The sequence below is a fragment of the Carex rostrata genome, chromosome 2 (assembly GCF_964058835.1).
Source record: "Carex rostrata chromosome 2, lpCarRost1.2, whole genome shotgun sequence".
Lineage (NCBI taxonomy): Eukaryota > Viridiplantae > Streptophyta > Magnoliopsida > Poales > Cyperaceae > Carex > Carex rostrata.
In genome coordinates this window covers 15,416,547-15,438,483 of record NC_135919.1, presented here as the reverse complement: position 1 = coordinate 15,438,483, position 21,937 = coordinate 15,416,547, and the positions used below count along the sequence as shown (strand labels likewise).

Below are 21,937 nucleotides of genomic sequence, written 5' to 3'. Positions count from 1 at the left end.
CACCCTAGTTCTACTCTTCTCCCTGTGTATCAGTATTGAAAGTCATAAATTATGAATAAAAAGAAATGAGCTATTTGTTGAGTAAAGTGGAAGAATTAATATTATTTTCAAGAAAGGTTTATTTGGCAATTTGTGAAATATATCAGAGGTACTGCAAAATTATTTTATTCGTTTATCCGAACTGTATTGTATTTGACGAGATAGGCATGAGCTAACTTTTTTTTCTTTTTGTTAATATAACGAATATAAATGCAGTAAGAAAAAATATTCGAATATCGGATAAAAGTACGAGTATGAACTATTTTATTATCCTTATTCTATAGAGTAATTAATAAATATAAAATTATATATGATATTTTTTATTTATAAGTATAACTATATAATTTTATCATAATGATGACATTCATTATACGGTATTTTATATAAGTTTATATTTAGTAATTTTTGATGAAACTAAGTTATTCAATATTATATATAATTTTCAATCAGTAATTTATAACAAAATTAATTTATACAACATTTTATATTATTTTATTTAATTGATAATTTATATGTTTAAAATAAAATGATTAAAAAATATATTCTATATTCTATAATATTGCGTATATGATGTGTTTAATATATTTTGAATTAAATTATATAAAACATCATTTTATTCAATAATTATTTATTATTAATTTATTGTCTATTATTTTGGTAGATAGAATAGCTAGGCAAGTGAGATCTTAAACAAATTGTCACGATGTGGAGATAAGTGGTGTCAAATTTGTCATTTAGGAGGATTGTGTTAGCAGAGATTTGAAAATAAAGTATTTTTTTTTTCTCTCTTTACACTTCAAAATAGTAGTTATTCTAACATTTACAAGGAATAGAGAATAGCAACTATTCCGAATAACAAAAATGTTGTTTGAATACACATTGTTACTCTGAATAGCTACTATTTTAAAATAACCTCTATTCTCGTGTCATTCAAATATAGTTTTAATAAATAAGAATAGAATACGAATGAAAATATACTCTACGGATAAAAATAAAATATAAGTAAAACGAATTTTACATGGATATAAAATTCTGCCATCCGATTCATATGACATCCATTTAGACATCTGATTATAGTTTGCATTCCGTTTAGGACGCATGAATGGTCAAAGGTGTTAACGTTATACCTCCACTTTGCTATTTAGAGCATGAGCGTGCATCTAGAAAGGTCATTTTGGTAAACTTGCTTCGTAATTAAATGGCGGGACGAATCATCGTTCTTCTTATTAATTGACGAGCCCTTTTAAGTCAGGCAAATATTGATCAATCGGTGCCTAGGAATGACCGATTGAGCCTTTATACTGGGGAGAAAGTTAAAATAGGGGCTTAATTCTTAAACGATTAATTAACCAAGGTGACGCTAGGCGGGACGAGAAAATGGCAGCCGCACCGGATCATGTAAGCGATTTTATTTACGTGATAGATGAAGGGATTCTGGCTGGAGATCAGCACTTCAATCGTCCTTCCAATGCCGAGACTGTTGAGGAAGACGAGAAGGAGCTGTTATGGGCCGCCATGGAACGGATTCCCTCTCTCAATCGCAGCAACTTTGCAATTGTCCCTCACTCTGCATCGATCGCCACCTCTCAATCTCTTGAGCTTGTCGATGTTCGCAAGCTCGACCCCCGCAAGCGCAGCCTTGTTCTTCAAGAGGCACTCGCCACCCCTGAGCAGGACAACTTCAATTTCTTGTCTCGACTCAAGGCTCGCTTTGATGCGTACGTTGTTATATGTTTTTTTGGTAATAAATAAGTTATCAAGAGATGATAATAAGCCGTGTGATTTGAACATCACTTATAGGGTTGGGCTTGAAGTACCCAAAGTCGAAGTAAAGTTCGAGAACTTGAATATATCTACCAAGGTTCATGTTGGTAGCAGAGCGTTACCTTCTCTCACCAATTACGTCAATGATATTACTGAGGTGAAAGTTTCCTCTTTCTATATCTGAATTCTGATCAATCAACTCAACTCTGTTTTTTTTGTAATGGTATCATCTCTCTGTTTAAATTGACTATAATTCTCTCATATATCAAATTTTCGTAAGAAAAAATAACCTTGAATAAGGAAAATCCAAAAGGTTTTTATAAATTCTATATTCAAAAGTTGATGTACGGTATGTTGGTGCAGCAACTTCTGATATCCATGCATGCTCTGCGACCCAAAAAACACACTCTCACCATTTTGGACAGTGTCAGCGGCGTCATCAAGCCTGGAAGGTCAATTTTCACTTTTTTCTTTGACTCACCTTGACTCTACAAAGTATCCATTTATATAATTTTCTTATGCTTTCTTAGTCGGAATTTCTTTTGTTCACGAAAAATGAGAGTGATTTTGTATTGTTCTATACAATGAACTGTAGTTGATTAATGATTGCTGATTTAATGGTTCTTTTGGTGCGTAGAATGACATTGTTGTTGGGACCTCCTGGATCGGGGAAATCTACCCTGTTGCGAGCTCTTGCTGGTAAATTAGATGCTCAGCTGAAGGTCTTGGTCTAATCTCTTTGGAACATCGAATTACTTTTTAAATTCATTCTCCTTCATTGACAGTATATGCATACAATTTTGAATCGCTTTTAACTCCATACAGCATCATCACTGTATAAAATTTAAATTAAAATTTTTGTTTTGACTTCGATGTGAACATATATCTACATTGGTCAGAACCAAATATATGAACTTGATCTTATGACAACTTGAACATGTCATTTATTCTTGTTCTTAATTTGGATTAATGCCTTACCAATAAATTATGGGTATATGAATGTTATAAGGTTTTTCATACAGAAAAGTAAACTTCTCATCTTCTGTTTCTTTCTTCCTGTACATAATTTGAGTTAATTTCATATTGATTTTTCTCAGAAATCGGGAAAAATAAGTTACAATGGATGTGGTCTTAATGAGTTCTATGTGCAAAGGACTTGTGCTTATATCAGCCAGACAGACAACCATATTGGTGAGATGACTGTTCGAGAGAATTTTAATTTTGCTGCACAATGCCAAGGTGCAAGTCAAAGCTGGCAAGGTATCACTCCGTAACTTACCTTTTTCTTCATTCTTTTCCCCCATTTTTGTTTCTGGAAACCACATTATTTTTTTCATAGTTGTTTGTTTTTCATATATTAATTTATGCATCTGTTGTTATAGATTATTTGATAGAATTAGTCAAACTTGAGAAGGAACAAGGCATTTACCCAAGCCCTGAAATAGATGCTTTTATGAAGGTCAGCACAAAATTAATCCCTAGTTAATTATCTTACAAAATCTTTATAAGACCTGCTAGCTAGCACTGATTTTTAAAATATGCTAGTAATTCATTTTAAATGTATTGATAAATTAGGTTGCTTCCTTGGGAGGTAAAAAAAATAATCTTGCAACAGAGTATGTTCTAAAAGTTCTTGGCCTTGATGTATGTGCTGATACTCTAGTTGGAAGTGATATGGTCAGGGGTATCTCTGGTGGTCAAAAGAAGCGGGTTACAACAGGTTTTTATAGACAAACTCACCATAATTTTTTTTCCGAATACTCTCTTTAAGGAACACAGCTAAATTTCTTTCTCATTAATTACAGGAGAGATGATAGTTGGACCAAGGAAAACTCTTTTTATGGATGAAATATCAACCGGATTAGATAGCTCAACTACATACCAAATAGTGAAGTGCATGAGAAACTTTGTGCATTTGATGGAGGGGACAGTGCTTATGTCACTTCTACAGCCTCCGCCAGAGACATTCGAACTTTTTGATGATGTCATTCTTTTGTCCGAAGGGAACATCATATATCAGGGCCCCGTCAATACTGTTGTGCAGCATTTTGAGTCTTTGGGTTTTACATTGCCTCCTCGTAAGGGGGTCGCTGATTTTCTACAAGAGGTTACCTCTAGAAAGGATCAGGTTCAGTACTGGTCTAACCCTTCCAAACCATATTCCTTTGTTCCTGTATCTGAGATGGTCGCTGCTTATAAAGAATCTGAGTACTGGAAAGAAGTGCAGTATGCTATTTCTTCCCCGTCACATACTTGTAGTAAAGCAGCCCTTGCAAAAACAAAATATGCCATTTCAAAGAAAGAACTCCTTAAAGCATGCTTTTCAAGAGAGCTACTCTTATTAGGCCGACATCGTTTTCTTTATACCTTCAGAACCTTCCAGGTATTGCCCAATAACATCTGATTTATAATAAGAGGTTATTTGATACCTTTGCAAAATACCACTTGACTATTTCGCACTTTGAAGTAACATATTTACTAGGTATACAAGCAAGTAATGTACATTATGAGGACTTGAAAACTCATCATCCACACAAACTCTAGCAATTGACAATTGTTTCAACAAATACCACAATCGTATGCATGGCTAAACATATATCTCTGTTTTGCTCTGTATTTGTTCATTGAGATAAGTCTTAATCATACCAACAGCCAAATATTTTTTAGAAAAGGAAGTAGAAATGATCAAATGTCTCCTAATTAATTTACTCCCAGTCTCCCACTTTTGATGTATTATTATGCTTGCTCTTAATTTTGCCAAACATGCTCAAAAGTTTTGTGGAAAGTTATTGTATTAATTAATTTGTTCGTTGAGAGGAAAATTTCATCACTCAATGGCAAAAATTTTGCACATAAAACAAAAATTATAAATGGGTGATAAATTGAATACCAATTGCCAAAAAATTATTATTTTTCTTGACAACATATTAAGGTGTTTGCGTGGAAAAAAAACATGCATACAACATGTGCAAAAGAACTAGGCATATATAGCAGGTCAAGAATATAAATATTAAAGGAACAGTGAACTTTTTGCAAAGTCAAGAAGCGCCACAAAATTGATAAATCTAAGTATACTAAACATATATATATGAATCGAAATTTTCAGGTTGCCATAGTTGGACTAATAACATGCACCATGTTTCTCCGCACAAGGCTACATCCGGTGGATGAAACAAATGGAAGGGAATATCTCTCTTGCTTGTTTTTTGGACTAATTCATATGATGTTTAATGGATTTTCAGAGCTGTCAATTACAATATCTCGACTACCAGTATTTTATAAACAGAGAGATAATTTGTTTCATCCGGCTTGGGCTTTCTCAATTCCCAGTTGGGCAGTCCGTGTTCCTTACTCCATTGTTGAAGCCATTGTGTGGTCATGTATAGTTTACTATACAGTAGGATTTGCACCAGATGTGGAAAGGTTTTTCCAATTTATGCTGGTGTTATTTTGTATGCACCAAATGGCATTAGGGTTATTTCGGATGATAGGAGCTCTTGCTCGTGACGTAACCATTGCTAACACTTTTGGATCTGCTGGCCTCTTAGCCACCTTTCTTTTGGGAGGCTTTATCGTTCCCAAAGGTTCGTTGGCCTCCCGGTTATAATTTACTTCAATTAATTTACATCAATTTTCTATGTGCTTATTAGTATGCTCAAATCTAAATATGTAGATGAAGTAAAATCCTGGTGGATTTGGGCTTATTGGCTCTCTCCATTAACATATGCTCAACGTGCCATCTCAGTCAATGAGTTCTCCGCTCCAAGATGGGATAAGGTATGCTTCATATATATAGCTCGAGTGTGTGTTATCTTACATAGAATGGAAGTTATACAATTTTTTTAAAAATTAAATTAGAAGCTAATAGTATATCTTTCTTCTGATACCATGAACAGAGGTCCTTTCTAGGAAATGGAACTGTTGGAGAAAATGTGTTGATTCTACAGGATCTGCCTACTCAGGAGTACTGGTACTGGATTGGGATTGTTGTTTTGTTGGGTTATACTATCCTGTTCAATGTCATTCTTAATCTTGCCTTTGCACATCTTAACCGTAAGTCTTCATATGTTTCCTTTTTTGTTGATATGATTTTGGATTAAAATCAATGACCTTTTTGTACTTCAATGCCTTATAAAGCCGTTGGAAAAGCACAAGCAATAATACCATCCGGTACAATGAAGAAGAAAGACAGCAGCCTTTCATCTCCTGAACTCAAAAATGCATCTCAAGGTGAGAACTCGATAATTTTTGTAGTAACTGCTGTCATTAATGTTCAATTAATCCAAAACTCTGAATAAGATTTTGATAAAAAAAAGTTATGCACTTTTTTAAGGGAAAGCTGAAGAAGAAGAACTAAACATTGAAGGAAAAGCTAACTGCCCTGGTAAAACAGGAATGATCCTCCCATTTCAACCACTGTCAATGACATTTCACAACATCAATTACTACGTCGATATACCAAAGGTGAATTGCATGCTTCACCTATTACTTTTATATTTCTGTTTCTCTCTGTCTCCTTTTAGCTCTAAGATAACTCTGACAAGTTTTGTATTAATTTACCGGAGCAATATAATAATAATTATAGTAATATGGATGCCACGTTGCTATAAGTTCGCAGTATTATGTGTGAATAACGGTAAAATATTAACTAATTTGTCAGGAAATTAGATCTCAAGGTGTAACAGAGGAACGACTACAATTATTGCGTGATGTGAGTGGAGTATTCAGACCGCATGTGTTGACGGCATTGGTTGGATCAAGCGGTGCAGGGAAGACAACCTTGATGGATGTATTAGCTGGGAGGAAAACGGGGGGATATATTGAAGGGGAGATTCACATATCAGGTTTTCTAAAAGAGCAAAACAGCTTCGCCAGAGTTTCGGGATATGTGGAGCAGAATGACATCCATTCTCCTCAAGTCACGGTGGAAGAGTCGCTCTGGTTCTCGTCTAGCCTCCGTCTGCCTCATGATATAAGTAAAGAAGAGAAGATTGCATTTGTAGAGCAAGTCATGGAGCTAGTGGAGCTAGTACCATTAAGACATGCATTGGTGGGTATGCCCGGGAGTACTGGCTTATCTACTGAGCAAAGGAAGCGTCTAACAATTGCTGTTGAGTTGGTTGCAAATCCTTCTATTATTTTTATGGATGAGCCTACCTCCGGCTTGGATGCTCGTGCTGCTGCCATTGTTATGCGTACTATCCGTAACACAGTTGATACTGGTAGAACTGTTGTTTGTACTATTCACCAACCTAGCATAGATATTTTTGAAGCATTTGATGAGGTTAGCTCATTTCTTTAACACTACCACCTTTTCTTATAAGTTCTTTGTTTTTTTGGTTATATGAAGCTCTGCTTAATTTAATTATTTTTTGTTAATTTGGTGTCAGTTACTTCTAATGAAGAGAGGAGGGCATGTAATATATGGAGGGCCATTGGGGCTTCATTCACAAACTATGATTGATTACTTTCAGGTTAGAATTTATTTTCTTTTGTTATTTTTTTATAAAGTTCATCATTCATCATTTCTACTTGATCAAATTGAAGTTTACTTGAACAAGGGTCTATATATGTAGTATGCATAGTTATTGTCATTAGTGCAAAACATGGTGTACAGCTTCAACTATGGCAACCTGAATTTTAGTCTGCATAGTTCTTGTCAATACTATTTTAATTTTTGCTATCGGAGGCAATCTAATATTTATTAATACAATGTATTACAGAGGATTCCTGGAATTACTCCTATTCAGAGTGGCTACAACCCAGCAACATGGATGTTGGATATCAGTTCACAAGCAAACGAAGAGTGTCTTTCTTTAGATTTTGCGAATGCCTACAGGAACTCAAATCAATTCAGGCAAGTGGAATCAGTGATCCAAGAACTAAGCAAACCTGCCGCTGGAACAGAGCCTCTCAAGTTCCCTTCAAAGTTTGCACAAAATATTCTTAATCAGTTCAAAATATGCTACCGCAAGCAAAATCTTGTTTACTGGAGAAGTCCACAGTACAATGTCGTCCGACTCTTCTTCACAACAGTGGCCGCCCTTATTTTTGGCACCGTATTTTGGAATGTCGGTTCCTCAAGGTATTGCCTTTTTTTTATCTTTATCTCAATCTATCAAGAAGAGACTATTTTTTTACTGATTACAAATGGACTTGCAGGAAGACAACCAAGGACTTATTTATGGTAATGGGATCTCTATACTCTGCATGCATTTTTCTCGGAGTCAGTAATTCCTCATCCGTGCAACCTGTGGTATCTGTTGAGAGGACTGTCTACTACAGAGAGAGAGCAGCTAAAATGTATTCTTCCTTGCCTTATGCTGTAGCTCAGGTTCTCTCTTCATTCATGGCCCTGTATGATTTCGAAATTACAGTTTTTGCCTTGTCAAATTCCTTACTTCTACCTTTTTGTCTCACATGTGCAGGGACTGGTAGAGATTCCTTACATTTTCGCACAAACTTGTATATTTGGCATAATTACATACTTCATGATCAACTACGAAAGATCCATAGGTTAGACCCCTCGTGTCTATATATAAAGTATCTCTCATATTTCTTATGCAAATATGTGTTTCCTTTTTCCTTGTAGCCAATAATCAAATAAACTTATTCTAATTTGAGTTTCCTAAGTGCATTTCATATCTATATATAGATCTTAAAGTTTCAAATAGAAAAGGTGGATTAACAGTATTTTTTTTTTTAATTTGCAGCGAAATTTTTGTTGTACCTAGTATTTTTGTTCCTTACCTTCATGTACTTCACATTCTATGGGATGATGGCCGTGGGTTTGACTCCGTCACAACACCTAGCAGCAGTTGTTTCCTCTGCATTTTACTCCTTGTGGAATCTTCTTTCCGGATTCCTAGTTCCGAAAACTGTAAGTTCATCTGTCCTTATTCATGGATTTTTTTTTTTTTTTTTTGTATTTTGCTCATTTTCCTTAAAAATATAGAAAAAAATATTGTTCATTTGTCGCATCGACCTTTTACCATACAGAAATATAAGCAAAGTATAATGGCATGTATTTGAGTTAAATAACAATGGTGTTTTAAAATGATATTGCAACAGAGGATTCCTGGTTGGTGGATATGGTTTTACTATATATGCCCAGTTGCGTGGACCTTACAGGGCATCATCTCATCACAATTGGGTGATGTGGAAACAACATTAGTGGGGCCCGGATTTAATGGTACCGTGAAGGAATATCTGGAAGTCAGTCTCGGCTATAGCTCCGGAATGACCGGCGTAACAATTGTGATTCTCTTGGCATTCTCGGTGCTCTTCTTTAGTGTCTATGCCTTCTCTATTAGCCGTCTAAATTTTCAAAAGCGCTAATTCTCATCTCTGTTTTATACCCACAATTATTCTTTGCTCCAGAAATTTAATCATTATGTATTCAATGTAATAATAGTTGCTGCTCAGTGTTGCAAATAAAATACATTTTTTTGCAGAAATCTACATTATTTTGTTTTACATTTTTACACCCTGAAGTTTCACTTAATCTTACTTTGGCTCAAGCTTTTATCTACTTCTAATTGTTACGAAGCAAATGTTTTATTAAAATGCCATTCATTAAAAAGTAAGAGCCATATAAAGTTTTATCATGTTCCTAATCCTACTTCTACATGATAATGGAAGATAAAAAAAGATAACTGTGTACTTCTATAGCAAAAGAGTTACATTTAGCCTTGCAACAAAATTCAATTTAAGCTAATCATTTTGTCAGCGTGCAAAATCGATTTAATTTCCTTATGCCACTTGTTACTAACACTACGTACTTGAAATTCCAGTGTTTTTATATGGAATTAGAGAAGAAAAAAATTCTGATCATGAATTGATAGAAAAAGTTTAGCAGTAGTTAGAGGGTAATAACTAATAAGATGGCAAGCTTGGGCGGGTAAAGATATTTGACAATGCTAGTTTGATTTGATACAGTGCACGGGTCATATATATTTCCATGTTGATTCTGTTATTTGTGCGCTGCATGATGCCAAAACAGTATTATTGTCAATATCAATATCTTTTACCTACTTGGGCAAATCATCTGTCTCTTTTTTTTTCCACCGTAGAGAAATTTTAATGGATTATGAAATTTCAGTAACAGCACTGTATTGTATTTGAATTTCAAACAAGGCTTCAATACACAGAATAAGAGAATTAAGGTACAAACTGGGGTAACTAACGAAGTCATAGCTTTATTTACTTCAAATTATGACGAACACTTTCGGTTTCGACTCGCATATATATTTTCTTTATTTTTAGGTCATCAGGTAGAACTTTAAGAACAAGTTTAACTCCATTAAATTTTGTTTACATAAATTAAACATCATGGTTAGGGTTCAAAACATTATTTTAATTGACAGCATGCTATTAGCCTAAGTAGAGTTCTATGGGCCTAAATTCGGTCCACGGATCATACTTACGAACCAATCAAGGCCGTTGAAATTCATCTGCCTGGATCGACGTACCTGGTGGAATCGACGATCTATAAATAGGCATGTTAATTGGACAGGTTCAGGTTTGTCTATGGACAAACGAGCCGGATAATAATTGGACAATATTTGAACAGATTGTTAGGTGAATCAGGTGCAAAGTTCAGTTCGGATGAAATCAAACAGGGCCGAAGTTCAGTTCGGATCAGTTGAACCGGGCCGAGCTTGAACGGGCTTTGGACAACCCGTTTAACAGTTCGAACTCAGGGCCGATCTATTCCTGTCCGAACACGAACAATCGAACAATTCATTCGATCTGTGACACCGACTCTTACCCTAACCCTTCCCTCTCCGTCGGGCTGCCTCTCTCCTCTCTCTCCTCTCTCCCAGACGACCTTGGCGGCGACCCCTCTTCCTGACCGTTTACCTGCTCCTCTCCATTCTTGGTAAGCCCCCCTTCCTCTCTCTTACTCGTTCTCTCCCTCATTCTCTCCGATGGGTTAACGCAGTTTGTTGAACACAAAATTTGGGCAAAATTTGTTATCTACTTTCCTTGTTTATAACTGAGAGATGAGAGAAAAGTTGGGTTTTGAAGAGATACCTAATTTTTGAGTTTGTGTGAGAATGGAAGTCCAGTAGTTGCTTTGTGTAAGAATGCAATAACTGAAGTTTGGAATAACGTCAAAAGTGAAATGATGCTGGTAAAATCTCAGTACCAGAAAGCTAGATGCTGCTGGTATTCAGTAAATCAGTCCTTAGTTCAAAGTAAGATACAATAGACAACCCAAGTTGCCTGATAGTGACATGCTACAGTATATATTAACACTAACTAGTGAGCGATTACTTCTTTTCTGTGATTGCGTTGTAGAGATTTGTTGGAGATAGTTAGGTAGTTTGTCCACCTTGACCGCCTCCATCTTCTCAATTACTTCTTTTCTGTGATTGTGTTGTAGAGATTTGTTGGAGATAGTTGGGTAGTTTGTCTTTAGATCAATGGGTTCTGTAGTATCTGAAATTTTAGCGGATAGACCACTTTCTGTTGGATCTTCGTTTGTTTTGGAAATGTTTGATCTGTTATCAATGATCCCTAGATCCCGTTCGTGCTTAAATTTTCATTCAGTTTAGTTTAATGTTTAATGTTTGTATCTTTGTAGTTTCAGGAAGAAGGTGAAGGCAACGTAAGGCTGAGAAAATGGTGTTAAAGTAAGTCGTTCTTGTTCTTTTTTTTCCCGAGCTATTTGTATTGTCCGTATATCTTTTATTAAAAGCTAGGAAAATCATAAGTACGCCTGCTTGCACTAATCTTAACGAAATGAAGGTTGAGTAAGAGAATTAGTTGATTTACATTCGGCCTGGTTAAATTTTTCCTGGAAAAAAAAGATGATCAACTAAGTTAATTTTTTTTCCTATAACATTGCTTTTTGTCTAGGACGTGATTTTTGAGTTTTCTAAGGTTATTTACAAAATGTACCTGATTTAGCCTCAACTAGTTGTAATTGTAACATACCATTTACAGAAGATTGTTATGCAAGTGAAGATATTAGAAGCTTGATTTTGTTTTCTAATGTATTTTCTATCTGTTGCTTGTTTACAGGACAGAGCTTTGCCGTTTCAGTGGACAGAAGATTTATCCTGGAAAGGGTATTCGTTTTGTTCGTGCTGACTCGCAGGTAATTTTTTCAATGTGTTTAATGGGATGTAAAATGCTAGTTGATTTTTTGTTGTTGTTTTGGTACTGAAATTAAGTTTACTTGGTGATAGGTGTTCTTGTTCGCCAACTCAAAATGCAAGCGGTACTTCCACAACAGGCTCAAGCCAGCCAAGCTCACATGGACTGCTATGTACCGTAAGCAGCACAAAAAGGTAAATTTCTTATTATTTCTTGTAAATTTTTCATATTGGCTTATATTGTGTTGTTGGTTACTGTGTACTGAAGCCTGTCTGTGTTGCTGTATGGACATGCTGGTTAAAATTTCGTATATAAAAAGTAAACTCCTTGACGGTCTTTTGTATTGCCTTTTGCTGTATGGTGTCACAGCACTGCAATAGTCCATTGGTTTACCAGGGTTAAGAGCTAATGTTGTGTAACATTGGGTGTAGTTGCTATTTTGTCGATTTTCTTATATAATTAATTCATGAAGTAATAAATGCTCTGCAAGTTTGTCTGTTTAAAGTATACTGTTAGTAATTGCCTATGGAAATACTGTATCAGGTGCCGTACTTTAAATAATAAATCAACATGCTAATGCTATTGCTTTATTTTGATGTATCAATTGTATATTAAATGCTTTCTGCAAATGAATGGTTAAAAATTGTCTATTGCAGGATATCCAAGCTGAGGGAGTGAAGAAGAGGCGCAGAGCTGCCAAGAAGCCCTACTCAAGGTCTATTGTGGGGGCTACTCTGGAGGTCATCCAGAAGAAGAGGGCTGAGAAGCCTGAGGTCAGGGATGCTGCCAGAGAGGCTGCTCTTCGGTATGTCATAACTTTTCACTTCTGTTTAAATTAGGGTGTACTTCAAATTGCTGTACCATTTTGGGATTTGATTAAAAGCTGGGTATAGAAGGTAATATGTGATTTTTTTTCATTAAGCTTCTTTTGCAAGACGTTTAAAGATTTGAATTTCTGTATTCATTATAGTGAGATCAAGGAGCGTATCAAGAAGACGAAGGATGAGAAGAAGGCAAAGAAGCAAGAAATGTTGACCAAGTCCTCAAAAGGTACTGCCAAAGGTGCTGCCCCAAAGCCCACCAAAGGTCCCAAGCTTGGTGGTGGCGGCGGCAAGCGCTGAAGCGTCCCTGTTTAGATTTTGTATTTCTTTTGTCTGTGGAACAAAATAATGTTTAATCTAGTGTTTTTGTTTGAGGTATTGATAGTTTTCGGAATTTTCGTCAGACCTGTAGCCGAAAGTTTTGTTGCTATTTTGCTATGGTATACTGTGTTGATTTTAATTTACTATATTTTGTTTTTGGTTCTTTTTGAGTCTTTGCTCCCATCCCCTTCATCCCCCAAATTAACAAATTAAGGGTTTCTACTTGTATATTCAAATGAATCAACAGAACTAATTTGCATGTTGAAAATAAAGCAAGCTTTAAGGAAATCAGTAGTGGAATTCTGAAAATCTCTAGTGACTAACAATGTTTTACATCTATTGTTGTGAATTATTAGAAAGTACAAACATTGGTTGTGAATTATCAATTCGATTAAGAGCTAAAGTGAAAAGAGGATAGCATACCTTGTGTAACTCATGTCTGATTGCTGATACATTGAGGATCTATGACTGTAAAGAGATCATTGCATAAAACCGTGTTTCATAAGAAAGAATGAAACAGGCTACATGTTGTCATGTACTACTATTTTCTGAAGAAAACTAGTACAAGCATTCATTATGTATAAACGTTCTACCATTTTCAAGACTTGCCAAGGATTCCAAAGACCAATATTATCCGAAAAGTTCCACTTGTAGAAAAACAAAAAAAAATATATTTTCATCAATATAAGATCACACCAGAATCTGTGAATGAAAGATTCAAAAAGGAAGCAAAAAGAGTACTGAGAGCAAATCACTAGAATCCTTTATTTTACCTCGATTTAGATCGAGAGGAAGTAAATCACAATCAACTAGTTTTTAACAATCCATTATATCAAGAATTAAGAGTGGATTTGGATGACGAGGAATTGGTTCAATTGATTCGACAGAGATATACTCCAATACAAATTGTAAGGAAAACGGAAAATTGGAAACCTGTATGCTCTAACTTGATTAAAAAAAATAACATTACATGTAAATAAAAATCCATTCTATTTTACTCTAGCTGACATCAATCGTAATACTTATCTATTTTATATTGATTCAGAAAGAAAAAATACATCTACTGACTTAATTGAAATTTGAAAAAAACAAAAGAAAAGGGAAAACAAAAACATTGTCTTTAGCGCAGACTTCCATAACTGCCCTTGTAATCCTTTTGCTGTGGCGTACCAGTCCACTCTGCCTTCTATTCTTTTGCTAATTTTGGTTTGAAAGTGATCATGCAGGAATAATTAGAAACACTTTAGTGCTCCTTGTACTCTCTGAAACCTTGTGTATCCAATTCCATCTGTATCCTTAGGCATGTGCATGTATGTTGCTTATATGATTTAGCAATAATAAAAACTAACCTACCTAGATTGCCTACAAACAAGAGTTCCACCCAAGTTCCACCGACTTATCATACCCCCACCCCTTCCATTTTAAGAAGTCCCTTCCCCAGTTGCACTATGTATTATGAATATAGCACAATCCAGCTGTCATTCCATACTGTTTTTTGTCATGCTCAGATCACTTGGCCGGCTCCACACACTCTTCTTGTGAATTAAAGCTCAAATTCCAAAAATAAGATTGATTATAAGCAAGTCCAATAGAATTATCTTCTCCATTGGATTGATTCATTATTTAAGTTAGATTAAGTGTCTCCATTCTCCAAATATGATCTTCTCAATATCTGCACAAAATAAAGTCAAAATAGAAATGTAGATTTAGCGGTGAGAATAAGAAAAAAAATAAAAAGTACCTTTGTTCCTCCAGTATATAAGTACTTCCCATCTTTAGGAAAAGAACCTGACAAATCAAAACATTAACAAGTCTACTGCAAACATAATGCTCTGAGCATAAGCAAAAGCAAAACAGATTGATGATACAGTGCCATACCATACTGGTACAGTGGTACCATTACCATACCATGCTGGTACAGAGGTACCGTCACCATACCATACTGTGTAAAACTCCGAAATGGACACTTAAATTATGGAAAAATGCAAATTTTCAATTCTAGTCCAGATTTTATCGGAATTTCCAGATCAGTCATGCAAACAAACATGCTTATTCCAAGCATAAATAAGCATACCAAGTAGATGAAAGGCAAACAGTAAAACAAATATAACTTAATTAGCAAACATGTTTATTCTAAGTGTGTAAAAGTTACAAAAGGAAAATAAGATAAAAAGTAACAACTAAAAAGAAAAGTTACTAGTATGTCCAACCTTAGATTAAATTGATAGTTGTGTAGACCACTGATTGGTTGGATGCTAATCGAATCACAACGCCATTTAATGCTCTAGGAATCGAAAGATAAGACACCAATTTATAATTTGTGTGGCCTTTTTGTTTAGATAACAAGATAATTTCTAATCCTGAGATGCTTAACTAGAATCAGCACATGATATTGACATAATAGTTATTTCTCAATCCAAGACTAAACACCACCATGCCAGTCCAACAAAGCAAAAATGTATATCAACGTTTTACTGTAATAGCAAAAATTACAAAGATTGACAAAAAATTCAAAAAATTGAGATAAAATATGAAATCGTTAAACTGAAAGAGGACTGCATACTTGAGGGGTACAAAGAAGAGTGAGGAGACTAACTTGAGCGGAAAGATGGTAAATTTGGTAAATTCGTCGACTGTGCTGAGCCATGGCGAGGCAAGGCACAACTGGGAGAGCGCAGCGCGTCTGAGCGAGAAGCAGCACGAGTAGGAGAGCAAGAAGGGGCGTAGCTGAGGGAGAGGGATGCGATGCGCGAGCGAGATGGAGAGGAGAAACGCGGAGGCCGAAAGACCGGATGAGAGAGAGAATCGCAAGGAAAAGGAGCCAACGGAGGAGCTTTTCAATTTTCCGTTTCATCAAGCGTTCATCACAGCGCAGATCCTAAAGCAGATCCAACGGTTAAATCTATGTGTGGGCAGAATTTTCCTGCCCATAAGGCTGTGCTCCAGTAGATCCTCATTAACGGGAAGGGAAGAGGACGACGGAGAAGGCTACCTTCGTTACAGTAAAACTTACCTCTCAAATCGGAGTAACAGATTTCGTCCAAATCTACTTTGTCTCTCCCCTCCTGCTACGATCTTGGGATCCCAGCAGCTAATCAAACTCAATTTGAGTTGATTAGAGATAAGAGAATCAGAAATTTTATGAAAATTGAGATTACGGAAAAATGGAAATTGGAATAGAACAATAGAAATTCAAGAAACTGGTTTATTCATTTCATAGCCTTGTATCATGGTTACACTAGCCTTATATAGGCGATTACATTGCAACAGAAATAACAGAAATTGGTTGAATATCCATCAATTGCTCAGCTTACGATCAGCTCCGTTTATTGCTCAGTGGAGAATCAGCTTCTGTTTCTTTCTGATCAGCTCCGTTTCTGTTTAGTGGGGCCCAATCATCAGCCATGCCTCCACTAACGGCGCAGCCCCTTCTAACGAAGCGTTCTATTTATTAATTGAATAGTGGGACCCGCTGTCAGTTCCTTCCTCTTCAACGGTCCCCCCCAAATCTGTTGCCTCTCGTTGCATTCCTCCCTCCTTAACGACATTCGTGACCTCACGAATAAACTCAGGAAATCGCTGCGCCATGCTCTCATAATCCTCCCATGTCGCATCATCAGTGATTTGATTTCTCCATTGTACCAAAATTTGAGTTACTGCAGCATTCCTTTTCTTCACCATTCGCCTTGCTAAAATTGATTGAGGCATGGGCTCCGAATTGGCTGCTGGTCCAATGAGTGGTAGCACCGGATAGACCACCTGAGTATCCCCAACCTTGGCTTTGAGTTGAGACACGTGAAACACTGGGTGTATGAGTGAACCAGGCGGCAAGTTGAGTTTGTATGCAACAGTACCTATGCGCTGTACCACCTCAAAAGGTCCATAGTACTTGGAACCTAGCTTTTGGTTTCGCACGCCCGCCACTGTAATTTGACGGTGAGACTGCAATTTGAGATAAACCCAATCCCCTTCAGCAAATTTGCGCTCGCTTCTATGCTTATCTTCGTTTTTGCGCATTCTCTCTTGAGCCCTCTTCAAATTCAACTTCAATTGGGCCAGTGTTGATTGTCTATCTTGCAGAAAAGTGTTGACTGATTCCACCTGGCTCTTGGGAATGCTTCCTAAAGCGAGCTGAGGTGGAGGGTATCCGTATAGAGCCTCAAATGGTGACATTTTAATAGCACTATGCCAGTTGGTGTTATACCACCACTCTGCCAAAGAGAGATAATTCATCCATTTCGCTTGCTTGTCAAAGACCATATTGCGAAGGTAACTTTCTAAACACTGGTTTACTTTTTCGGTTTGCCCATCAGATTGGGGATGGTAGGCTGAACTCATGTTTAGTTGAACTCCAATCTTGCTCATTAGTTCCTTCCAGAACCGACTGGTAAACAACGGGTCTCTATCAGAAACTATGTTGGCCGGTAAACCATGAAGCTTGTAGATATGATCCATAAAGGACTGAGCCACTAGAGTAGCAGTATAAGGGTGGGAGAGGGGAATAAAGTGTGAATATTTTGTTAAGCGGTCAACTACCACCATGACCACTTCATAACCTTTTGACTTGGGTAACCCCGTCACAAAATCCATTCCTACGCTTGACCACGCTTCATCCGGTATCGGTAGAGGTTGTATTAATCCCGGAGTTGCCACATGTTCATGTTTATTCAATTGACAGTTTTCACATCTCTGAATAAAGGCATGCACATCTTCCTTCATTTTAGAGATAATACCATACCCTTTAATGAATTTCCTGTAGTAACCTGTGAGGCCTAGAAAACCCCTTAGCCCCTTGACATCTTTAGGTAATGGCCATTGCACCATTACTTCCACCTTTGAGGGATCAGTTGATACACCTTCATTTGAAATGATGTGGCCTTGGTAGTGTACTTGTTGAACACCAAATGCACATTTAGACTCCTTCACATATAGCTGATGCTCCCTTAGGGTCTGAAGGGTCAGCTTCAAATGCTCAACATGGGCCTCCAAGTCCCTACTAAAAACAAGGATATCATCAAAAAAAACGAGAATGAATTTTCTGAGATAAGGTTTGAAAATCCTGTTCATCAACGCTTGGAATGTGGCAGGAGCGTTTGTCAACCCGAAAGGCATGACCTTGAACTCATAAAGGCCCTCGTGTGTGCAAAATGCTGTTTTGGGTACATCTTCTTCAGCCATCAAAATCTGGTGATAACCTGATCTTAAATCCAGCTTAGAGAAATATTTAGCTCCATTTAGTTCATCCAGGAGATCATCGATTATAGGTATTGGGAATTTGTTTTTCATTGTCTCCTCATTCAATCTCCTGTAATCTACGCACATTCTCCAAGTACCATCCTTTTTCTTTACTAAAAGCACTGGAGAGGAATAGTTACTGGTGCTGTGTTGAATCAAAGAGTTGTTGAGTAACTCTTGTATAATTTTCTCTATTTCCATCTTCTGAAAATGTGAGAACCTGTATGGTCTTTGACTGAATGGTTGTTGTTCGCTTCTCAGAGTGTGCTTACAAAGTTCCAAATACAACTAATTGTACTTGTTTTAAATCTTGAATCCACTCACGTCTAGGATTGCAAGTGTACAATCCTATCCGTGTAGTAAAATAAGGTATCGATCCTCAGGGACGGTTAAACTCAATTCTAGACTTTCACAAATCCAAGTTAGGTACTAGAAGTTTGAAGAATTGGGTTTGATTTGTTTCAATTTCTAAATTTCAAAAGACAATTCAATTAAAGGTAAATGAAAGTGATTAAAAGGTTTGGTTTTGAATCAATTATAAAAGGTGTTCTTAGGGTTTCAGACTTCATCTCCAAACTTTTCCTTCTCTGGACCTATCATACAACTCGCATCATCTCTGATGCGACCTGTGTGATGCGACTCGCATCATCTCTGATGCGGGTCGCATGGCCCTCGAGCAGAGCTGACATGAGTTCGTATCTAAGTTGATTTCTTGTGCGAGGCTTCGACCTGTGGCTCTCGCCTACTGGTATCTAACCTAGATTGATTGTCTGGTTAACTAGAAGTATCTATAACCTCTCGATAATAGAAATTTCACCTCTCGGTTACTATTGATCTTAGATCTACTTCAAGTGCTCAATTACAATTACAAGATACATCAAGGCCTAATTACTAGAAGAGATGCTATAGACATCTAACAGTAGACAATCAAGAATCAATCAAGAAATCACAATCAAGCAAACAATGAATACTCAAACAACAATCACACAAGTTCAACATTAGATCAAAACATCATTCAACTCAAAGAAAAGGTTTGGAGATTACATCTTAACCCTAAGAAACAGGGATCTACTCAAGCATAACAAAAGTAAACATGAAAGAGAGAGAGAATAAGCAAATCATAATGGAGCTCGAAGATCCAGAGTAGATTGGAGAGGATCTTGAAATCTTCCCTTCTCTTCTTCTTCAATCAAGCTCCAATCTCCTTCTTCTCTCTTGATCTTCGCTCTTTTTGTGTTCTGGAATGTAGAGGGGGAAAAAGCCCCTCGAATTCTGGCATAGGACCTCCTTATATAGGCAACAGAGTTGACTTTGGGCTTGTCAGATTTAATTTGAACTGGGCGGCAACAGTTGATGCGACTCGCATCAGGTGGATGCGACTCGCATCAGATGGTCTTCAAGAGAGAGCAGTGAGGGTCGCATCGCAGGTCGCTTTGGGCTTGGATGCGACTCGCACCAGATGAATGCGACTCGCATCAGAGCTTCCTGAAGTCTGCCAATTGCCTGATTTTGCCCAATTTCGCCTGATTCCTGCAAAGTAAGAACCAAAACTTAGCAGTACCACATTCTATGGATGTTCAATGTAAAAGGTACCCTTTGTTGGTTCAAAACATAGATTTTCGTATGGAAACAAGTCGAAATGATAGGTCTAATAATGTGATAACAGTTGTGACCCAGGTTTGAGCTCAATTTTGTGATCCACCCATCTCTGTGGTGGTAGTGTACTTGGTTCTGCAAAAATAGATTTGTAATTGTGCAAAACCTTTTGAATTACAGAATCTGGTTTTTGATGTTGTAAGGTTTTGATTTCTTCTAGTTTGAACAACTGTGCATAGATCACCTGATTCCCCTTCTTCTTTTCTTTTTCAGCATCTATTTCTCCTTCACAGATATGCACTTCAGCTTGTACTCTTTCAAAAATCAATCTAATCTTTTTGTTCCCTCTCTTTATCTGCAACATACCCTCTTCTAAATTCAACTTTAACGTCCCCAAACCAGCAATCCAATCAACCCCTAGTATTATGTCATAGCCTTGATGGTCTAATAACCTCAGGTTAGCTGAAAACTCTTGACCTTGAATGGTAAAAGGAACAGCTTGACACATAGTGTTTGATACCACCTTGCTGCCTATTGCACCTCTCACATGTAATGGCTTGGTTCTTATAGTTTCTAGTTTTAAACTGTGAACAAGGTCAGGATGAATGAAAGAGTGAGATGCACCTGTGTCAACTAAGGCACATATGGGAATATCCTTTATGTACCCCTTGTATTTTAAGGTCTGGTTGTAAGAAGGATTGCTAATGCTGTTAAGAGTGACAGTTTGCTCTTCTTCTACTTCTCTATCTTCACCCTCCTGATTTAAATCCCCATCATAGTGGAGGCCATTGACTGGCTCCTCCTCCTCTTCATCAGCATCTATGGCATGCAACCCCTTATGACATTTATGCCCCTGAAACCACTTTTCCTCACATCGAAAACACAGATTTCTGGCTTTTTTCTGTTCTATGGTCAGATTTGAATTCAGGTGGTTCTTGGTTGTATCAGCCCACGGTTTAGGGTGTGGTTTCAAATTTTCTGCCCCCTTTTGAACCCCAATACCAGTGGTTTTGTTGACCCGAGAATTAAAATTCCCTTGGCCTTTCGATTGGTAGTCGTAGTGTTGTCGAGACTTGAAAAGATTGATCCTTTTATCTGTTGGACACACCATCTCTTCTACCTCTAATGCCAGATTCATTGCATCGTTTAAGGTCTTTGGTTTGAACAATTGAACGGGGTGTTGCAAATCAGTTTTAAGCCCGCTAATGAAATTCCAGATAAAAAAGAACTCACTATCAATGCCTGTTTCTGCCAACAACCTGGCCTTGGTTCTTTCAAACTCCTCAATATACTCATCTACTGTTCCAGTCTGCTGGATCCTTCTAATCTGAATCACTGAATTTGTACCCTTTCTAGGTCTAAACCGTATAAAAACTTCATCAACCAACAATGGCCAGGGTGGGTTTGGATGCCCAATTCTATAGCTACTGAACCATTCCTTGGCAACTCCAAAAAAATTCATCGTTGCCATCTTAGTTTTGTACTCTTCTGGTATTTGGTACATATCAAAATAAAATTTACATTCTTCAAACCAATCAACTGGGCTACCCCCTCCAAACGATGGAAAATCTATTCTAGGTAAATTTACCCTTTGAGAGTTGTGTTGATAGTCATGGTACCGGTATTCTCTTCTCACATCATTCCTGTCCCCTTCAGGTGATTGACTTTTCTCATGGAACTCCCGTCTTCTAGATGGACCAGTTGCTCTCATGGTTGAATTGCTGCCATCACATGCTTCTCTTTGCTTACTCGAGATATAATCTGTGAACATGCGAGTTAGTGCTTCAATCTTGTCATCCACTTCTTTAATAGCAGCACAATTCCCTTGAACGGTACTCTCTAGTCGATCACACCTCGCATCACGAACTTGGGCTGACATCTGAGACTCTCTAGCCATCCCTGCTAGCTTCTCGTTGATTGTCGCCATGTCCCAGATGTCCTCCTCTTCTGGAGGATCGTTCTTCCTCGATTTCGGCATTCTTGTCTCTTCTTGGTTGCTCGAACTACTACTACCCAGCTACAACCGAAGGCTCTGATACCAAAACTGCTACGATCTT

General features: G+C 37.1%; 2 protein-coding genes across 5 annotated transcripts; both read left to right on the top strand.

The window, feature by feature from the left end:
• The first annotated feature begins 1,347 nt into the window (after nucleotides 1–1,347).
• On the top strand, nucleotides 1,348–9,287 carry ABCG31 (pleiotropic drug resistance 3). The gene is made up of 20 exons (XM_078293490.1): nucleotides 1,348–1,757; nucleotides 1,840–1,960; nucleotides 2,167–2,255; nucleotides 2,441–2,525; nucleotides 2,901–3,063; nucleotides 3,186–3,262; nucleotides 3,379–3,523; nucleotides 3,609–4,186; nucleotides 4,910–5,387; nucleotides 5,477–5,580; nucleotides 5,700–5,856; nucleotides 5,941–6,033; nucleotides 6,137–6,267; nucleotides 6,464–7,087; nucleotides 7,194–7,277; nucleotides 7,527–7,888; nucleotides 7,966–8,137; nucleotides 8,232–8,319; nucleotides 8,517–8,683; nucleotides 8,875–9,287. Exons 1-20 carry the CDS (start codon nucleotides 1,417–1,419, stop codon nucleotides 9,139–9,141), a joined length of 4,326 nt encoding a protein of 1,441 aa, XP_078149616.1. The 5' UTR covers nucleotides 1,348–1,416; the 3' UTR covers nucleotides 9,142–9,287.
• A 1,308-nt stretch (nucleotides 9,288–10,595) lies between these two features.
• Nucleotides 10,596–13,212, top strand: LOC144544948 (large ribosomal subunit protein eL24-like). 4 transcript variants are annotated; one of them, XM_078293522.1, is made up of 6 exons: nucleotides 10,596–10,684; nucleotides 11,393–11,441; nucleotides 11,833–11,908; nucleotides 12,000–12,101; nucleotides 12,564–12,712; nucleotides 12,878–13,212. In XM_078293522.1, exons 2-6 carry the CDS (start codon nucleotides 11,431–11,433, stop codon nucleotides 13,026–13,028), a joined length of 489 nt encoding a protein of 162 aa, XP_078149648.1. In that variant the 5' UTR covers nucleotides 10,596–10,684; nucleotides 11,393–11,430; the 3' UTR covers nucleotides 13,029–13,212. The 4 variants fall into 4 exon arrangements, with proteins under 4 accessions (XP_078149648.1, XP_078149639.1, XP_078149656.1 ...); XM_078293513.1 differs by lacking the exon at nucleotides 10,596–10,684 and adding an exon at nucleotides 11,082–11,127; XM_078293530.1 differs by lacking the exon at nucleotides 10,596–10,684 and adding an exon at nucleotides 11,155–11,212.
• The last annotated feature ends 8,725 nt before the right edge of the window (nucleotides 13,213–21,937 follow it).

Excerpts from the sequence above, each read along its gene's own strand:
- ABCG31 (XM_078293490.1), top strand. The coding sequence starts at position 1,417 with ATGGCAGCCGCACCGGATCATGTAAGCGATTTTATTTACGTGATAGAT. Across the intron at positions 3,524-3,608 it reads AAAGAAGCGGGTTACAACAG|GAGAGATGATAGTTGGACCA; the intron begins GTTTTTATAGAC and ends CATTAATTACAG. Across the intron at positions 7,088-7,193 it reads TTTTTGAAGCATTTGATGAG|TTACTTCTAATGAAGAGAGG; the intron begins GTTAGCTCATTT and ends ATTTGGTGTCAG.
- LOC144544948 (XM_078293522.1), top strand. Across the intron at positions 11,909-11,999 it reads TTGTTCGTGCTGACTCGCAG|GTGTTCTTGTTCGCCAACTC; the intron begins GTAATTTTTTCA and ends ACTTGGTGATAG. Across the intron at positions 12,713-12,877 it reads GCCAGAGAGGCTGCTCTTCG|TGAGATCAAGGAGCGTATCA; the intron begins GTATGTCATAAC and ends TATTCATTATAG.